The sequence below is a fragment of the Vicia villosa genome, linkage group LG6 (assembly GCF_029867415.1).
Source record: "Vicia villosa cultivar HV-30 ecotype Madison, WI linkage group LG6, Vvil1.0, whole genome shotgun sequence".
Lineage (NCBI taxonomy): Eukaryota > Viridiplantae > Streptophyta > Magnoliopsida > Fabales > Fabaceae > Vicia > Vicia villosa.
Genome location: NC_081185.1, coordinates 31,778,788 through 31,798,463, shown reverse-complemented (window position 1 = coordinate 31,798,463; position 19,676 = coordinate 31,778,788). Strand labels below are relative to the sequence as shown.

Here is a 19,676-nt window from a genome sequence, read left to right as displayed (position 1 = left end):
ACCTCAAGATGTCCTCTACAAGTTACTTAGGAACGTATTTTGCATTTAAGGATTTTATCTTGAAGATATGGCTCCTGGAAGAAAACAGCTTTTTGCGAGCTTCTAGAAGGACCCGTAATGTATCGGCTCATATCTCTTATGCGGGAGCATTTATTGACCTTGTGCCCAACATCAAAGTTGTAGAGAATGAATTTTCCTTGAGAATAGGCTTTGGTTGGGGAATTTCTGATAAGGAATGAGAGAGATATGATTAGTCAAAGTTGGGTTGACTTTCTTCTAGAAACCCTAATTTAGTAACCTGGAATTTTGATGATTTCTGAGCTCTCCTTGATAAATCATGATCAAACCTTGATCAAATGATGAATTTGACTTCAAAATGTTGATGTTGACCAAAAATTAGGAGTTTTGACTGTACTTTGACCACAGTTGACTTTTAGGTCAACTAGTCAATTATTGATCGTTCGGGCCATTAGGTGAGCAATCTTTTGAACCAGAGCTTGAAAATTGGCATGAGGATTCTTTGAGGCATATGAGAGGTTATGAGGTCCACTTGATTTATCAGAACTTGATTTTTCTTGAAGAGAAGCAAAAACCCTAGTTGTAGGTCGTTTGTTTAGGAGAGTGTGCATCCACTTAGATCTTGAGTTGTTGATACTTGGATGAGCTTGAGTATAAAAACGTGATGGGAAAATTTTGGGGTATGACAGCTGCCCCTGTTCAATCTTCTTATACCTGAGGATGTAGATTGGCATGTGTGCCTGTCGGAATCAGAAGGTAGAAGTGGATTGAACACTAGAATACCCAGGAATTTGCCCTAGCTGAAGTAGGGACTTTTGTCGGAGATGGGCTTGAAGATGCCATCCTGGTGTTTGGAAAATATGCATGATTGATATAGGCTTAAAGATGCCATCCAGCTTGATAGACTTGAGAATCAGACTACGTCGTACGTTAGATCGCATCTGAAGGATATACTTAGGGTGAGTCGTACGTTAGACTGAAGGATGGCTCGTGCGTTAGGTCGGATCCAATTTGCATCGCTAGATGTCTAGAAAGTCGTGTGTTAGGCTGAAGGATAGGTCGTGCGTTAGACCGAATCCAATTGCATCGGTAGATGTCTGGAAAGCCGTGCGTTAGGCTGAAGGATGGGTCGTGCGTTAGACCGAATCCAATTTTGCATCGGTAGATGTCTGGAAAGCCGTGCGTTAGACTGAAGGATGAGTCGTGCGTTAGACCGACTCCTTTGTATCAATAGTTGTTAGAATACACCGTACGTCAGGTCGTATCCTAGAATGAGTCATATGTTAGACTGGATCCTTTGTATTGAGGAGTATTTGTTGGAGATTACTCGTGTCAGCACCGCTCGTAGTAATTGAATTAGATCTTGAAAAGATGATCGTGTCTACACAGTTCGTGATGATAGAATTAGATTTCTGAGAGTTGACCGTGTCAGTATCGTTCGTAGTAACTGAATTAGATCTTGGAGAGATGATCGTGTCCATATCGTTCATGATGATGGAATTAGATCCTTGAGAATTGACCGTGTCAGTACCGTTCGTAGTAACTGAATTAGATCAGAGATATGACCGTGTCTACACCGTTCGTGATAATAGAATTAGATATTTTGTCGTGTCAGCACTGTTCATAGTAACTGAATTAGACTTTGGAAGGTTGATCGTGTCCACACCGTTCGTGATGATGGAATTAGATCCTTGAGAGTTGACCGTGTCAGTACCGTTCGTAGTAATTGAATTAGATCAGAGATATGATCGTGTCTACACCGTTCGTGATGATAGAATTAGATCTTTGAAGGTTGATCGTGTCCACACCGTTCGTGATGATGGAATTAGATCTTTTAGAGTTGACCGTGTCAGTACTGTTCGTAGTAACTGAATTAGATCAGAGATATTGTTCAACTGCTTGTTCCTGTATCCTGAAAAAGGTAAAGTTAGTCTTTATGCAATGTCATGATGCATGTATTATGTGACGAGTTTTGCATGTTATGTATGAATTTATTATGAGGTAATGTATGCAATGTATGAATATGTTTATGATATATGATGTATGAATATGATTTATCCCGTCTTGATTGAGAAAGTAAATCTCTGTGTCATTGTGATTTTGATGTCTGATCTCGTTTTGAAGATGCTCAGCTGGGGATTTATGATTTCTGCTTGGGGATGAGAACCATTTGAATGATTGATCTTGATGTACCCTGACTGGGGATAAGAGAGATGAATAAACCCATTTGGGGAAGAGAAAAGTGTCGGGGATGTAAACTCTGTTGAGGAACTAAGTCTTTGTTGGGATGAGAACTTTTGAAGATATCTTTTTAATGATTACTCTGTGGGGATATGATCCTATGAAACCTGCTTTGTGGGAATGCATGAATGCATTGAATATTGCCCCCAGTGATTTATAGCTCTTGCTTTTCCTGGACTTATATTGATTAGGACACACCACTGGGTATTGATCAAGGTGTCAAACTGGACTTGCATAGATTTGCCCCTGCTAGTAGGGATTTTGGAAATATTTGCCTCGCGAGGAATTTGTGAGATGTGCACTATGGGCAACATGCCCCTAGTAATCATAGGCCCAAGACAATGTCCCATGTTGATTGGGGAGTAGTTTCAGATCTACTTGGATGCATGCCCCTGATTGTTTTGGCATCCTTGAGAGATTTCTCGGAATATCGACTTGATTGCCCCAGATTGATCGGGAAATAGTTTGAAACCCACTTGGGATGTATGCCTTTGACTATTTGGCATTTGAGAGATTCTTGGAATCTTGACTTGATTGCCCCAGATTGATTGGGCAAAACGTGCCATGCCCCTTGTATACGTAGGAGACATTGCTTCTTGGAGTAATATTTGTTGGTCGGGATAACTTTCAGTCATTAGTCATACCCTGTGCAAATTCTTTTTGTTGCTAACAGTTGAAATTATGTAGCAGAATATGTTTAATAATGAATTCATGAGATGCAATGCATACGTCTGTCTTGAGTTTTTTGAAAAACATTAAAACAGGGGATGTAAAAGCGTGATATTTTTAAAAATGTGATGTTTGTAAAACGAAATATCAACTCAGCATTTTTGGTAAACCTTAAGGAGTCAGGATACCTTTTTGGTGACAGTATGCTTTCGAACTAACCATGCTTCAGTTAGGACTTTCAAGGGTTGTAACGTGGCTTGCTTCACGGTTTAAGAAACAAAGGATAATGGCTCAGAGTTTAATTGTACCCATCCCAATCTTCATGATGTTCTTCGATCCTATGCTCAGTTAACTTTGCGTTTAAGTCCTAGCGTAGCTTGAAGTCGTAACATTGACATTTGGTGATGGTTGAAGCACCAGAAGTTTATTTGGACAGGCAGTCGTCCTTTTTTTGTAATTCTTTTTTTCTTTTTGTCGAGGATTTGTAGCGACCTCTTTTTTGACATTGATTTTGTTATCCCTAACTTTTGCATGAACTGTTTATTTTGAGGTTACAGTCAGCGGGATGTCTCGATTTTTGATAAGTCTCCTTCATAGGTTTTGACTTAACAGTTTTTTCTTTTTGGTGGATATTGACTGCCTGACTTAACGGTTGTGGGAACCCATCATTATTCGTGTAGACAACAGCTAAGATAATTGAGTTAACTGAGTAACTACCCTGCCCCAGGTTACGATTAAGGGTTTTAAATGGTACAAGAAAGAAACTTCTACTCCTTAGGCTCAAAGGGGTTGACGAGGGATTAACATCCTTATATCTCCACTATTTAGGAATTGAAACAATGCCCGTACATCGTCAGCATAGTCCGATCAAAAGCATACTGTATGAGGTTGCGGTATCATTTTCACCATCCTCCCTGAAAAGGCCTATAGCTTAGCATGAGTTGAATAAACATAAAACATATGCAGAGTAAATACACAATTTAAAATGAGTGATAGCGAAATAATTTATTCAAGACAAACATATGTAATGCACTGATGATGATTATTAAAACAGATAATGTCTATCATAAGTCGAATGTTTAAACAAACATAATAGAAATTGCGCATGAAAAATGAGTCTAATGATTATAAAAGTTCATCCTTCTAGACATTAATCAATCTTGTCGTAATTAGGCATGGAACCAGTGATCACTACAGGAGTCTTGGGAAGGTTGAATTCGATTTCCCGAGCATTAATCATATCTTGGATCTTGTTCTTCAATGACCAACAATCATTCGTATCATGTCCAGGGCTATTGGAATGATATGCACACCTCGCATTGGGATTATAGCTAGGAGCAGAAGTGTTGGGCTTCACAGGAGGATCCCTTACAGTAATCAAGTTTGCCTTCAGCAAATGTTGCAGTACCTGAGCCAGCGACATATTGATCTTTGTAAACTGACGCCTAGGTGCACCTGGCTTGCTTCGTTGTTGTGGAACTGCTTCAACAGGTAGGTCGCATTCATTGCGACCTTTCTGGTTGTACATAGCATTAGCCATATGAGGCTTCTTAGGTGAGTTGAAGTTAACGATCTCGTCGTCAATTAAGTCTTGAATCCTATGCTTCAACGGTCAACAATCTTCAATATCATGACCAGGGTTGTTCGAATGATAAGCACATCTTGCATTATACTTGTAGCCAGGAGCAGGATTGGTAGGAACTGAATATGGAGGCAATAGAGTTATCAAGTTCTGGTTGAGCAGTTGTTGCAGAACTTGAGACAACTGCATGTGCAATGGAGTAAATGACCGCTTAGGTTTGGGTTTCCTATTATCTTTACTACCTTGATGCTTATGTTGATTCTTCTCCTTCTCGATCAGAAGTGCCTTCAATTCTTCTTGCCCCTTGGCCAAGTTAAGGATCAAAGCTTGGATTTCAGCATTCTGAGCTTCGAGATTCTTGACAGATTGCTCGAGATCCATTTGTGCTGAAATAAACAGCGGGAGAAGGATGAGAGACCCGTCATAGGAAACCTGTTATGCAATGTTATATGCAGATGCAATGTTTTCAAGGATCTTTAAGAAATTTAGTTAACAATGTCAGAAAATGATTTGGTCGCATCTTCGTTTGAAGAACTCTGATTCTTGGATGCTCTTTTATGGGAATTAAGCTCACCATATCGAGTGGGTCATCGCCTCTGATTCGGGATACTTCAGAATTGGAAGGTGCATGGCTAGAGGAAAATAAATCCTCTTGCCCCTTGATAGGTACTGAGTCTCTGAATTGGAAGGTATGTGGCCAGAGGAAAATAAATCCTCTTGCCCCTCGATAGGAATTCAGTCCTTGATAAGAGCACCTGAAATTGTGCGCCCTAAATTCCTAAGATCCTTGAGAGAGTTAGTTAAATCATGTTATGCTTATGATGCCATGATGTCATGATGTTATGCGAATGCAATGTATCAGGCAAAGCGTAAGATAGTAAGGACGAGTGAGTCCCACAAGAAAAAACCTGCAAGAAAACCAAAGGGTTAGTAGCAAGCACAGACAAGTCACACAAGCGTCCTTAGGTTTAAAGGCTTGCATGAAGTTTGTAGGTAAGTACCCTCCCCACTGAAGTTAAGTTGGTTCAACCTGTCCTATATAAAGATCGGGTTCTAGGGAGCTCATATCATTGACCTTTCTCGAAGGTGCTTATCTCAGTTCGGAAATCGAATCACCAACCGAGAAGGTCCTAAAAGTCCAGTCCATATGAGTGTAGCTTCGAGTATCAACCAACTTCAGTCGAAACCAAAGCTAGCCATCTCGCTACTTTCTAATAGGCCAAAGTCAAGTTCAACTAGGGTTCTAAGGGAAAATTAGTGCTTAATGACACCACGCAGCAGCCAAGTGTTTCCTCAAGTCGGATCCCAAGGAACACCAGGACAAACCAATGTGTCACACTAACGATGACCACCATATCAACCACATCAGTATACGCTATGCAGACTCCTTGGTCTCATGCCATTTACCTAAGGTACTCAGATCCGGGTTAGGATTTTTTACACAAGTAAATACCCAAAACAACCTTTGAAATATAAAGCAGACAAATAAAACAATTAAAGTGATCCTAAACTTTAAGGTAACCCCTCTTTTATTCGAAAGCATCCCCAGCAGAGTCGCCAGTTCTGTAATACGGTGGGAGAACTGACTTTTTAGAAATGTGCGGATAGCAAGAGTCGCCACCGACTTTTATTTTATCCAATTATAGAAAGGCTAAAAGAACAGGAAAAGACCTTTGAAAGATTTTGAGTTCGGGGGGTAAGTTATACAAAGGGAAGGTTTAAAGCACCCTTTGTATCCATGGTTATCCATGGGCTCTTAATTGCTTAGCTCACTTTGTTTTTCAAAATGTTTGAATTGTTTGAAAAGGAGGTGTGAATAGAAATAAGAATTTTAGCTTGTAAATAAGCGTAGTCTTTTTGAACTTGATTTTGAAAAGAAGTGGAAAAAAGATTTTGAAATTAGAGCAAGCGATTAGTAGCAACTACCCTAAGTTTTGAAATTTGTTCTTTTAGCTTTTCAAGGTGAAAGGGTCTATCCATACCATGAGAGGGTAGGAAGTCTTTCAATTGGATGTAAAGGGTCATCGAAATTATCGTTCGCCATAAGACTGACCCATGCCATAAAGAGGGCAGGTAGTCTAAGGGAAGGATATAATAGTCATTAAAATATTTTAGGCATCATGCGAGGATACCTTTGCAATGAGGACAATCATCTTTTATAAGGCAGCCTCGAGGATGTTTCAATAACTTTAAGAGCAACATTTGCTTTAGGTATCCTCGGAATCGAGGGACTTGACTATTATTAGGCAACAAGGCAGCAAGTAATAAGGCAACAAGGCAACCAGAGGGATTACCCTAAAGGTGTGTGGGTGCACAATCACGTGGTTAACTTCGATTACATTTATCTTGTAATTAGGTGATTCTAGATTAATTACAGGCTTGCACTCCCTAAATTACTAACCATGGCAGAAAATAAAACAGTTAAAATCCTACGCTATTACAATAAACACCTGCGGGGACGGGGGAAATTAAAAGGCGGAAAAATAAACCTAATATATTACAATAAAACCCTTATAGGGTAACAGAAAAATAAAGGCAGAAAATAAGAGAGAACAATAATTAATTTACACATCTTTGAATGCCTTGATCTTCCTCGAACCTTTGATTGACTCTGAACATCTGAGAATTAAATGGACAATAATAGGGGTGAGTGTAGGAGGAATTCCTTGGCATTGAAAATAAACCCTAATTTAACCTATAAGGCAAAATAAAAATGTTATTAAACAAAGAAATTAGAAAACTTAGCTTTTTGGTCGGGTAAGGCGCGTGGCTGAAAGATCTTTGATTAACCCTGAAAATTGGGCATAAAGAAGAAAAATACGTCAATGCATTAAAGTTCTCAACAATTATAACATTGCAGATCAAAAAATAAAACAGTAATAATTGAGGCAAAAAAAAAGGGTAAGGCAAAAACAAACCCTGAAAGGGGACAGAAGTTAATTATGGCTTAATAGAAAAATATGTAAAAAAACTAGACTAAGGTTAATGTACAACACCTACCAATAACAGTGATTAGTGATCATGATAAAATCCGGGTTTTAAGGCATAAAAAAAACATTTAATTAGCCCCAAAATTAATTATTAACTAAAAACCTTAATTAAATTATTATTGTAAAAGAAATTTTGATATTACGAGAAAAACGAGTTTTCGATTAAATAATATAGATGGTTATAAAATTATTATATAATAAAAATAATTTCTTTTAAAAAAAATAAGTAAAAAAGAAATTATATTAAAAAGAAAGAAAAAAAGAAAAGGAGTTATGTAATAAAAAATAAAAAAAGAAATTGAGAAATAACTTAGCTCGATCTGGTGTGTGTGCTTCATGGAGGTGTATGGTGGAGCGCGTTCCAGGGGCCTTTGGATTTAGAGATTCATACATCTAATGGTGAGTGCGTGAGTGTGTACTAGGGTCCTGCATGGGACCGCTGCATGGAGCCTGCAAACGTTAATTGAAGAAAAATAAATATTGGAAGATGGGGATCGAACCAGCCCCATTTAAGTCACGTACACATCCCTCTTGCCAATGATGCTGTGCTGATTTGCTGTTAGATATACCAAAACAATAAAATATATGAAAAAACATTATTAATGGGCAGATAAAACAACGCGCGTGGGCCCTAGTCGTTTCGCGTGAGCCAATAAGAGAAGGAAAGAAGATGATGACTTATTGACCAACAAGTTGAATTCTGACACACCAGCAGAGAAAGAAAAAGCATCCTTTGACCCACCAATGAAGGGGCGCTATACCGCCACGCGTGCAGGTCACTTATCCCAGGTTACTATTCATCTTCTCCTTCCTTGGTACCTGTGGAATCTCCTGCGGATTCTCATACGCGTTTTCCTGCGGATTCTTCTTTGTTTTTTTCTGCAACATCAAAACTCAAATAACGCGCGTTAAAACTCATGAGTATTACCCAGATCCACTAATTGGAGGTCCACGAGTCTAATGGTGCCATTGTTTTGGTCTGAAAACATCCGTAGCCATGGGTTCGAGGTTCATAACTCATTATGCCCTAACAATGGCATATTCACATACCTACACCAAACCTTCAAAACGACGGTTCCAAATGATCCTAAACATGATTATAAACACATATATATGCATGGGATTAATTTAAATGGCATAGATTAAAGGTTTCGGATTTGGAAAGATATGCAAACCGGTGCAATCGAAGGATGGTGGCATGGGACGACTCGGGACTTCAAGAGTAGCTTGGAATGACTCCTGGAGGCCTGGAGAGGGTGAATAAACGCCTAGTTTTGCTTGGAACTTGCTGGAATCAAAGCTTTATCGTCCCCTATTCTTGTGAAAGCTTTGCAACGCTTGGAACCCTATTCTTTGGCCAGATTTTTCGTCCTCTTGCAATGCTGAATGGACATGTATATATATATGTGAAAGAATTAGGTCAATGGTTTAGGAAATATACCATATAATTAGAGAAAAGAGTTTGATTGAAAATTTGAATGATTTCTTTCTATTTTTTGTCTCAATATTGATTTAATATTTCCCAATCACATTCACCACGAATTTTTCATCAAAATAATCATATTTGGATGATTGGATTTGATTGGGAATATTAATCCTTGATTTAAACTAATTATTTCATATTTAACATGATTTATTAGTATTTAAATGAATTAAAATTCAAATAAATAAAATAAATGTGATAAAAATAAAATAATTAATTTAAGGATGTTTATAAAGCCCATAGACACGTTTGGGATCCATTCTTTAGGCCCATTAGTCCAAAAACACCAAATTATGCAATTAGGGTTTTGTGTTTTTCTTGAGAATTGTCCAACTTCTGATCCTCGTATCTCCTTCAATTTTTATCATATGACCATGTTCTAGGACTTTTTAGAAACCTCAAGATGTCCTCTACAAGTTACGTTGGAACGTATTTTGCATTTGAGGATTTTATCTTGAAGATATGGCTCCTGGAAGAAAACAACTTTTTGCGAGCTTCTAGAAGGACCCGTAATGTATCGGCTCATATCTCTTATGCGAGAGCATTTCTTGACCTTGAGCCCAACATCAAAGTTGTAGATAATGAATTTTCCTTGAGAATAGGCTTTGGTTGGGGAATTTGTGATAAAGCATGAGAGATATATGATTAGTCAAAGTTGGGTTGACTTTCTTCTAGAAACCCTTATTTAGTAACCTGGAATTTTGATGATTTATGAGCTCTCCTTGATAAATCATGATCAAACCTTGATAAAATGATGAATGTGACTTCAAAATGTTGATGTTGACCAAAAATCAGGAGTTTTGACTGTACTTTGACCACATTTGACTTTTAGGTCAACTAGTCAATTATTGATCGTTCGGGCCATTGGGTGAGCAATCTTTTGAACCGGAGCTTGAAAATTGGCATGAGGATTCTTTGAGGCATATGAGAGGTTATGAGGTCCACTTGATTTGTCAGAACTTGATTTTTCTTGAAGAGAAGCAAAAACCCTAGTTGTAGGTCGTTTGTTTAGGAGAGTGTGCATCCACTTAGATCTTGAGCTGTTGATACTTGGATGAGCTTGAGTATAAAAACGTGATGGGTAAATTTTGGGGTATGACACTTATAAAAATACAAAAATTATCATTTGTTTCTCCTAGTTTATTAATTCTTACGTTAAAAATAATAATATTAAGTTTGTACATATTTATATTCCCCCGATTAAAACACTACATCTCTTGTAAATATTTCACCAATCTTGTACATAATCATTAGAATCCTCTCGATTAATCAAAATAAATTTTCTTAGTGTAGGTTAAAATAGCCAATCAATTCAAAAATCATTTTTTACTAAAGACCCTAAAAGCGAACTAGAAGCTAGCGTAAATCTCTACAGTTGAGTAACATAAGCTTATTGCTCGAAGGTGTCGTCATGTCGTTCCATAAAAAACACTAACCTAACACCTACGAACTATGTAGACTCTGATTTCTTGACGAATACGTAGGAATAAAGTACGATGCTTTAGCAAGTCATCTAACTTTCGATTAACCATTTCCCATTCTGCCCTTGCACATATATTTTGTAAGTAATCAGGCAAGCATACTTTAAACAAACACATTTACCCTAGACAAGAGAAGTGAGGGGTGTCTAACATATTCCCCTCACTTAATCGAATCCTGATCCCTTCATTCGGTTGCGATGACTGTTTTATCCCTCTTTGAGAGTTTATCATTATTTCCCCAATTCCTTAGGAATGAAGAAAATGTCATGAAGACTCTGTGTATTTTGCCAGCCGCGACAATTATTTCTTCTAAACTTCACCAAGTGTTTATCCTTATGCTTTTATATTTCTCGTCATATAATTTTAGTATCATTTAACAAACAAACCCATCTCTTCATCTTTTGAAGAGTCTTCATTAAAATTATCTTCATCATCCTTTACTTAGACCTTGGAAGAGTGAGGCCTTTAAGGAGATGGTTCTCTTATCTTGATTAACTTTTTCTTTCTTTTTCAATTTTTCTTCACTGGATTTGATCCTTTTCAACTCGTGTTCATGGCTGGTAAGCTTTCCAAAAAGAGTAGATATGTCAACAACTGTAAGATCATTTGACTCTTTTATAAATGTCACTATTGTAAGTCGTTCCTTACTTAAAGATCTTAACACTTTGTTAGCACAATCCTAACAACGAGATGTTTTGAATGGAATTTTATTAACCGAAGGTGGATCTAATATTACAGGCTTATATGTATATAATCAACAGAGAGAGTGTTTAGAAGATAAGATCTAACACATACCTAATCTTAAAGCCTTAAACATTAAAATTCTATGAACGATAAACCTAACAACATACAATTCTAGAAAAATTATTAAAAATTGTTTTTCTACAACATATGATCACAAACAATACTGAAAACATAGCAAAAAAGGTTTAAGCAACACATATATGAATCGTGATTTTCTTTCTGTTGAACACAACCCATAAAACTGGGTGTTCTTCAAGATCTTCACTCGATCTTAAGCCTATCACCTTCCCAGAACAAAAGTACGTCAAGATTTTGTTTGCAGTAATCTTTACTCGATCCTAACAAAATTCTCTTGTTCGAGTATTTTAACTACTGAAGGAGTTAGAAACTCCAAAAAAAATCCTGCAATGATCATTTGACGTTATCAAAATTTTTCTTTGGAAAAGAAATTAATCTTTTTTTAAGGAAGTGAGCCTCCAGGTTCAGAATCACCACTCGATTCTTCAATTTTAGAATACTTAACAAGCTTTATAAAAAAAACATATTTAGAATTTCTAATGTACCTTTCTACCACCACATACACTCACTTTTATAGTTGCACAACTTCAACAATTGGGTTTTTGACTAAAAGGTGAAGATGATTAGTTTTTAGAATAATCTCATGCAACACTTAATCATAAATCACAAAATCAACACTCAAGAAAATGTTTCTTTAAATCTAAATCAAGAGAGAGAATGTGTTTGTGAATGAAGAAACACTCTTGATTTTTCAAGAATTATGACAAGTATGAATTATTCACTGTAGAAAGATTAAAAAACGATTTGATTTATATATGTGCTAGAGATAGGCATTGCAATCTGGCTGGAATTATAGACTTCTCCATAGCTTATCCTCCCTTTGTCTATCTTGGTGATCCCATTTTCGTAGGTAAACCTAAGGCCTCTCATTTTCTCGCTCTTGTAGGAAAAATTAAATTAAAGCTTGCCACTTGGAAAGCAAGTCTCCTTTCAATGGCTGGTAAGGTCATTCTTGTCAGGACTGTCATTCAAAGCATGATGGTGCATAACATAGCCATTTATGACTGGTCATCAAGCATAATTAAAAGCATAGAAGGATGGATGAGGAATTTCATATGGAGTGGCAATGTTGAGAAGAAAAAATTAGTGACTGTAACTTGGAACAAATGCTGCAACAAGATAGAGGCAGGAGAGATGGGCATCATTTCTCTAAAGAATTACAACAAAGCCACAAATATACATCTTTGCTGGCTCTTTCTAAGCAAAAATCAAGCCTGGTCACACCTTTTAGCTGCTAGAGTCATCAGAAATGGGAGACTCATCAAATACTCAATCAAATCCTCTCTTTGGAAAGGCTTAAAGGACTGGCATCAGATTGTGATAGACAATTACATCTGGACTATTGGCAATGGCAAGAACATCAATTTCTGGTTAGACAATTAGACAGGGGAAGTTTTAGCTTTAAAGTATAAGATTCCAAGTGTCTTTCATGCTAAACTTAATAAGACAGTGGCTGATTATTGGAAGAATAATGCTTGGTCCCTCCCTGACAACAACTTGAGCTTTCTGCCCTCTCTTCTTGCCACTATTAGTAACTACTCCATTTCTGAGCATGATTCTGTTGATGAGCTTGCTTGGAGATCTATTGAAAGCGGCAAGATGTCCATAAAGAATGCTTATGAAAGGATCAAAAGAGAAGTTAAAACTGGTAATTGGAAACTCTTCCCTTGGGATCCAGATGCTGCTCCTGCTCACTCTATGCTAGTTTGGAGGCTCCTACATAATAAAATTCCAACTGATGAAAATATGACTTTGCGCAGCTTCTCATTTCCTTCAAAATGCACTCTCTGTGAAGGTCATAGTGAAAGCTCAAAACACTTATTTTTTGAATGCACTTTTGCCAGCAATTTTTGGAAATGGTTTAGTAATATCCTGGCTGCACCTTTCATCATAAGCTCTCTTGAAGATTATGTGTAGATCCTTCAAGGCACATGGAGTCCTCAAGCTATGGCTGTAATCAAAGCAAGTTTAGTCTTCATTTTGTATCAAATTTGGCATGCCCGAAATATGGTTAGATTTGATCACACATTCATTCACTGGAAGAAATGCATTTTGAATGTCACAGCAAGAACAAAATTGGTTGGAAGGCTAACAGCAAAAAAGTCTGACAATTCAGTCAGCAGTTTCTCCCTGCTCAAACACTTTGACATCATCTTGCACCCTAGAAAATTGAAGTTGATGTCTTGTGGTGTCCTCCTAACAGTGATTGGATCAAATACAACATAGATGGCGCGACAGCCGATTCTCCTTTAATGGAAGCTAGTGGAGGCATATTCCGTGACTCTCAAGCAAACCACATCACTAGTTTTTCTATTTTCTATGGTGCTGGTACCCCTGTTCTTGCAGAGTTCTGGGAAGCAATTACTACCATTGAGAAAGCCAAACAAATGCAATGGAAGAAACTTTGGATAGAGACAAATTGTGCTTTAATTATCAAGGCTTTTTCGAACGGAAATCTTGTGTCGTGGCTTATCAAATCTCGTTGGCTAACGTGTTGGGTGTATACTTTAACAATTGATTTCAGAATTACACATATATACCGTGAAGCCAATTTTTGTGCGGACTTATTAGCTAATATCGGCTTACAGCGCAAATGTTCGAACTGGTTTAATTTTGTACATAACGACATCAAATTGGATTACTTGTTAGACAAGTAAGGAACCCCTAAGCTTAGACTTGTTTCTTGAGAGGTTTTGGTTCGGTCCCCCTCTTGTGTTTCTTGTATTAGTTCTCCTTTTTTGATTATATATATATATATATATATATATATATATATATATATATATATATATATATATATATATATCTAAAAAAAGAGATGAAAAATAATTAATTTGATTTGGTCATATCCTAAAATTATGATTTCAATTATGTGAAAGAATTATTTCAATGAATTAATAAATAACACTAATACAAAAAATAAATATGTAACAAGATACAAAACCAAAATTAATACTTTTAAAATAGAAGAAATAAATTTTCCGAATAATAACATCACATTGGAAACTCATTCCCTAATAATTCAATTTATTGAGAAAAGACAACCGTGAGTATCACATGTGACTTTAGATTAAAACATTATATAATGGGCCTTGAGTCCATTACACTCATAACATAGTGGATTTCACTATCTTCAATTTTCTTCTTTATATATATATATTTATAGCTTGCAACACACGTGATACCCAAATATTGACACATTATTACTATTTAAACTTATACACTAAGTTCCAAAATCACAAGTATCTATATATACACACACAATAAGAGATTCCTTGTGCTGTATTGTTTTGTGCAGTGACAATAATGGCCCCCCTCACACATTTTGCTACTATTATTTTTCTACTCTCTTGGTTAGTGAGTATCCAAGCAGAGGAACTAAAAACCTCCCAAAAACCATGTGATTTTCAAACAATCTTCAATTTTGGTGACTCAAATTCAGATACTGGTTCTATGTCCGCAGCATTTTTCCCTGCTATTTTACCTTATGGTCAAACTTTCTTCCATGAAGCTGTTGGCAGAGCTTCTGATGGCCGTCTTATCATAGATTTCATTGGTATAATATAATTCTATCCTTTCAATATTTTTTTTATATGTAAGTTGTGAAATGTGAATTATTTCACATTTCACAACATACAGTAAAATGTGAATAATTTTTTTACATATATGTGTATATGTAGCAAAGCACCTTGGAATGCCATTGTTGAGTGCTTATATAAACTCAATTGGAACAAACTATAGACATGGTGCAAACTTTGCAGCAGGATCATCAACAATCATGCGACAAAACAAGACCTACTTCGACGGCGGAACGCCTTTTGTTCTTGAAATCCAAGTACAACAATTTAACAATTTCAAAACACGCACCGCCGAGTTCTTCACACAAGGTTGGTTATAATAATATTCGTGAGAATTGAAGACAGCATATTTTTAAGCTTGATGTTTAATGTTATATGATCTTGAATTGCAGGAAATAAAAATTCTTACATAACACATTATCCAAAGCCAGAGGAGTTTGGCAAGGCTATTTACACTTTTGATATAGGTCAAAATGATATGGCTTATGTTCTTAGTAGGTATGGAAAAGAAGATTCCCAAACATTGATCTCAAATATTGTGGAATATTTTTCAAAACAACTTCAAGTAAGTCGACATACGTTGTTTGTATATTATGGTGCATAAATGTATATTTTTTTCTCCATATATCTAACTAAAAATCATTCATTCATGATGATCAATCATTTATAATAATTACTAATAATAAAATTTATTAAATCATTCCTAATAAATCTAATAGATAAAGTAATATTGGAATGTATTCTTAATAAAAAAATACTAATATTTGTATAGTTATGAACGGGTGGAATATATATAAATGAGTAATAATAACATGTTTTCTTAATATTTGTTTTGTTAGTATAGATATATAAAAAAATATTTTTTCTATTTTTTCTTGGCTAAAAATTAAATTTTTTCAATATTAATTGTTAACCTACGCCTCCTGTCTATATAACACAAATTGACATGGTGTATAAATCTATCATATATTAGTTGTAAACTAATTTATTTATTTTTCAAATAACTAGTTGTAAATTAAATGATTAATTTTTTTCTCTCATTGTGGCCAGTTTTAATTTTACTGTTTGTAATTTTATTTTATTTTGCAATTCCAATATACAATCAGCTTATTACAAATATTCATAGAGTAATTTACATATGATTAAAATAACCTTGAGAGGAGTGCAAGACCTAAACCTCCACCGACGCCGTTGAACCAACCCTTAGAGTTTACGATAATTCTATATTAATTCATTAAATTAGTCTGATGATTAATTGCAAAGATTTCTGACACATAAACTTTTAATAGATTAATTGACCAAAGAGTCAGCTATACTATTACAGATCTAACAACACAATTTGTTGACCAAAGAAGTCAACTACACTGTTATAGATCTAAAAATACATCAATACTAGTAGTAGTCAATTTTGTGTCATTTTTTATTAAAAGTTTACATATATATTTTGAAAAATAAAAAATCGAAATTCTCATGCATTTTGTAACAAGTATTAATATTTTGGCACACAGAATGTATATAGTTATGGAGCAAGAACATTTTGGATACACAATACAGGCCCCATTGGTTGCTTACCAGTTTCCATGCCAATTCACAATGCCAACCACAACATAACTTTCCTGCCTGGTTATCTTGATCAAAACGGCTGCGTCAACTACCAAAACGACTTGGCCAAAGACTTCAATAAAAAGCTCAAAGACAAAGTTGTTGAGTTAAGGACATTGCTCCCTAATGCTTCTTTGACATATGTCGACATGTACTCTGCAAAATATGAGCTAATCAGTAATGCTAAAAAGTCAGGTATGAACATGACCCTCCAAATTAAGCTCACTCTCTGAACCAAATTAAGTTATGTTTAGTTTTATAATATGGTTGCAAGACTCTGCGAGTTCACGTGACATTACAAAAGAAATTAATTGAGGAAGTTTAATTATTCCTTAAGAAATAGTGTGTCAGAAATATTTATTGGTTCATGAATAACTTAATTAATTATGCTTCAAATTTTCAAATGTGTAATTTATGTCCACACGTGTAATTTTTATAGAAAATATAAAAGATGCTAAAATATATTTTATTATTAAAGTTCGGTTATCTCTAATTGTGTCACAAGTTAAAATGAGTTAGTTCATATGATTCGGCTTATCGGTTTAAAAAATCATATGGTTTGCGTCTTAAAATTGTAGTCAATATTTTTCAAGGCTTTTTTAATAAAGTCATGAAAAGTCCGCTATCTATTAGGCTTAGTCCATATGCGTCGTGAATAGTCCATTAGACTTACATAATTATAAATTTTAAAAAATATATATTAATATTTACATTAGTACATTGATTATTGTCACCTCACTAAATTTTATCTATATTTTATTCAATATTTCTTTTTTAAATATTATATATTAATATAATCAACATTATTTTATTATATTATATAAATTTTTCTCTTATATTAAATATTCAAATATTATTTTATACAATTTAGATATATATTGTATTTAGAAACACATTATAACATTTGCAAGAAATAATATAATACTTAAAAATGTATTAAAATGTATTATGTTTAAAATAATATAATTTTTAATTTTATTTATAATAACTTTTTTGGAATTTTATCTTAATATTTTAAAATAAAAAAATCTATTAAGAGTCTGATAATCCGAAATTCATTTAAGACCGCATTCGGATAATAATTCTTAAATTTGAACCTATCGATGGATTTTGAAAGTAAAGTATAATGTATCGATGAAGAGAATTTTGATCCAAATAAAATAAAATTAATTATATAATTAACCCTTAAATTATAAATTGATGAATGGATTAAATTGCAGGATTTGTTGAACCTTCTGGGATATGTTGTGGATATCATGAAGATGGTTACCATGTATATTGTGGAAATAAAGCAACGATTAATGGTAAAGAAATTGTACCAAAATCTTGCAAAGATCCTTCAAAGTATATAAGCTGGGATGGCGTGCACTACACTGAGGCAGCTAATAAATGGGTCGCCAATCGAATACTCAATGGTTCCTTTTCAGATCCACCACTTCCCATTACACACTCGTGTCAAATTAATCATTAGCATTTACTGCATCCTATGTTTATCAAAATTATGCAAGTAATAATATGGTGATAAGAACAGCAAATTATCACTACCATTTAAAAGTTCTAATAGCAAAATTATCATACTTTTAATTTGGTAGTGTTACAATTTGAATATTTAGATTGTGTTTAATTAATTAGGATTTATTTGTTTTGTTATTTTGGCTGATGTTTGTTAGAGAAATTTACTCTAACAAATTGTTTATTTTTGGGCCTATATATATATATATATATATATATATATATATATATATATATATATATATATATATATATATATAGGAGGGATCAAATTACACCCGAAGAGTTACACCACGAGTTACACTCATTCAATAACTACATTTTGAATTAATATTTTTTAAATTCAACCGTTGGATTGAAACATAATATCATATAGATCATACCTATAAAGTTTGAGCTTAATCTATAATGATTTACTATGTCATTGAATTACATCAAAATTAACGTTATATGAAAGCTCATTTTGACGTTAATCTTTGGATATCTTGATCGTATAGTAAATCATTATAGATTAAGCTCAAACTTTATAGGTATGATCTATATGATATTATGTTTCAATCCAACGGTTGAATTTAAAAAATATTAATTCGAAATGTAGTTATTGAACGAGTGTAACTTGTGGTGTAACTCTTCGGGTGTAATTTGATCCCTCCTCATATATATATATATATATATATATATATATATATATATATATATATATATATATATATATATATATATATATATATATATATATATATATATATATATATATATATATATATATATATATATATATATATATATATATATAGTAAGTACTATGCCCAGCTTGTAAAACTTGAGTTTTAATAAAATAATTCTTCTCTTTTTTGGGTTTTATGTTGACAATTATTTTATAGACCTCATGGTCATGGGATAAGGACTCCGGCTGAAAACCTCAAAATACTTCTTTATTTGGGAGATGTATCTTCGAAATCATTTATTTTTATATTTTTAATTATTTTGGAGATGCATCTCCAAAAAGAAAAACCCTCTATGGCCATGGCTTCCACAAAAGCTTCCTCTTCAGAATTTGTTGACGCTGTTGATGGTGATGAGCAAATTTGTTGTTGCTTCGCTTGGATTGTTGCGGTGAAAGCTGAATTGGACGTTGGTAGTGTCGTTGCAAGAACTTGATTATGGGGTTGAATAATGTATAGAAATGGGTTTTAGAGAAGAAGTGAAAGTGGTGTACGTCCAAGGAATAGATAAACGTGCTGATGAGTTCATTGTTAAATTCCATCAGCAAAAGAGACTTCAGCGCCAGATTTCTCTTCTACAATGCAACTAGGAAACACCTGGCAGAGACACGAATTGACATATCCTGAATATTTCAGAAGTGTATTTTTAAAATATTCTAAGGCTATGTTTGGGAGTTTGGAGGTAGAGGAGGGGAAGGCTTCTGAAAACGAATTTTAAAAAAATATAGAAAAATATTTGACATTTTTTAAGAAAATAATTTTGTTTAGAATGATAAAAGAGTCATTATCATTATAAAATTTTTAATTTTCAAAATAACAACCTAAAAAATATTTGGAAAATTTATGTAAGCCTTCCAAAACACTCCTTCAATACAATTTTTGAGTTCCCCCATTTTATGGGATTTTTGGTGTTATGAAGAAAATCAAACCTTCAAAAACCCTCATACCCAAAATCTTTTTATTTTTTTCACTC

The 19,676-nt window shown here is 34.4% G+C and overlaps 1 protein-coding gene across 1 annotated transcript; it reads left to right on the top strand.

The window, feature by feature from the left end:
• Positions 1-14,586: 14,586 nt before the first annotated feature.
• On the top strand, positions 14,587-18,119 carry LOC131611410 (GDSL esterase/lipase At5g14450-like). Its single transcript, XM_058883439.1, has 5 exons — positions 14,587-14,842; positions 14,967-15,173; positions 15,257-15,429; positions 16,373-16,661; positions 17,687-18,119. The coding sequence occupies exons 1-5, from the start codon at positions 14,593-14,595 to the stop codon at positions 17,935-17,937; spliced, it is 1,170 nt and encodes a 389-aa protein (XP_058739422.1). The 5' UTR covers positions 14,587-14,592; the 3' UTR covers positions 17,938-18,119.
• The last annotated feature ends 1,557 nt before the right edge of the window (positions 18,120-19,676 follow it).

What these genes read in the sequence shown, in the direction of transcription:
- LOC131611410 (XM_058883439.1), top strand. Translation starts at nt 14,593, where the DNA reads ATGGCCCCCCTCACACATTTTGCTACTATTATTTTTCTACTCTCTTGG. An exon ending in TCTTATCATAGATTTCATTG is followed by an intron (nt 14,843 to 14,966) that starts GTATAATATAAT and finishes GTGTATATGTAG; the next exon opens with CAAAGCACCTTGGAATGCCA. An exon ending in CGCCGAGTTCTTCACACAAG is followed by an intron (nt 15,174 to 15,256) that starts GTTGGTTATAAT and finishes CTTGAATTGCAG; the next exon opens with GAAATAAAAATTCTTACATA.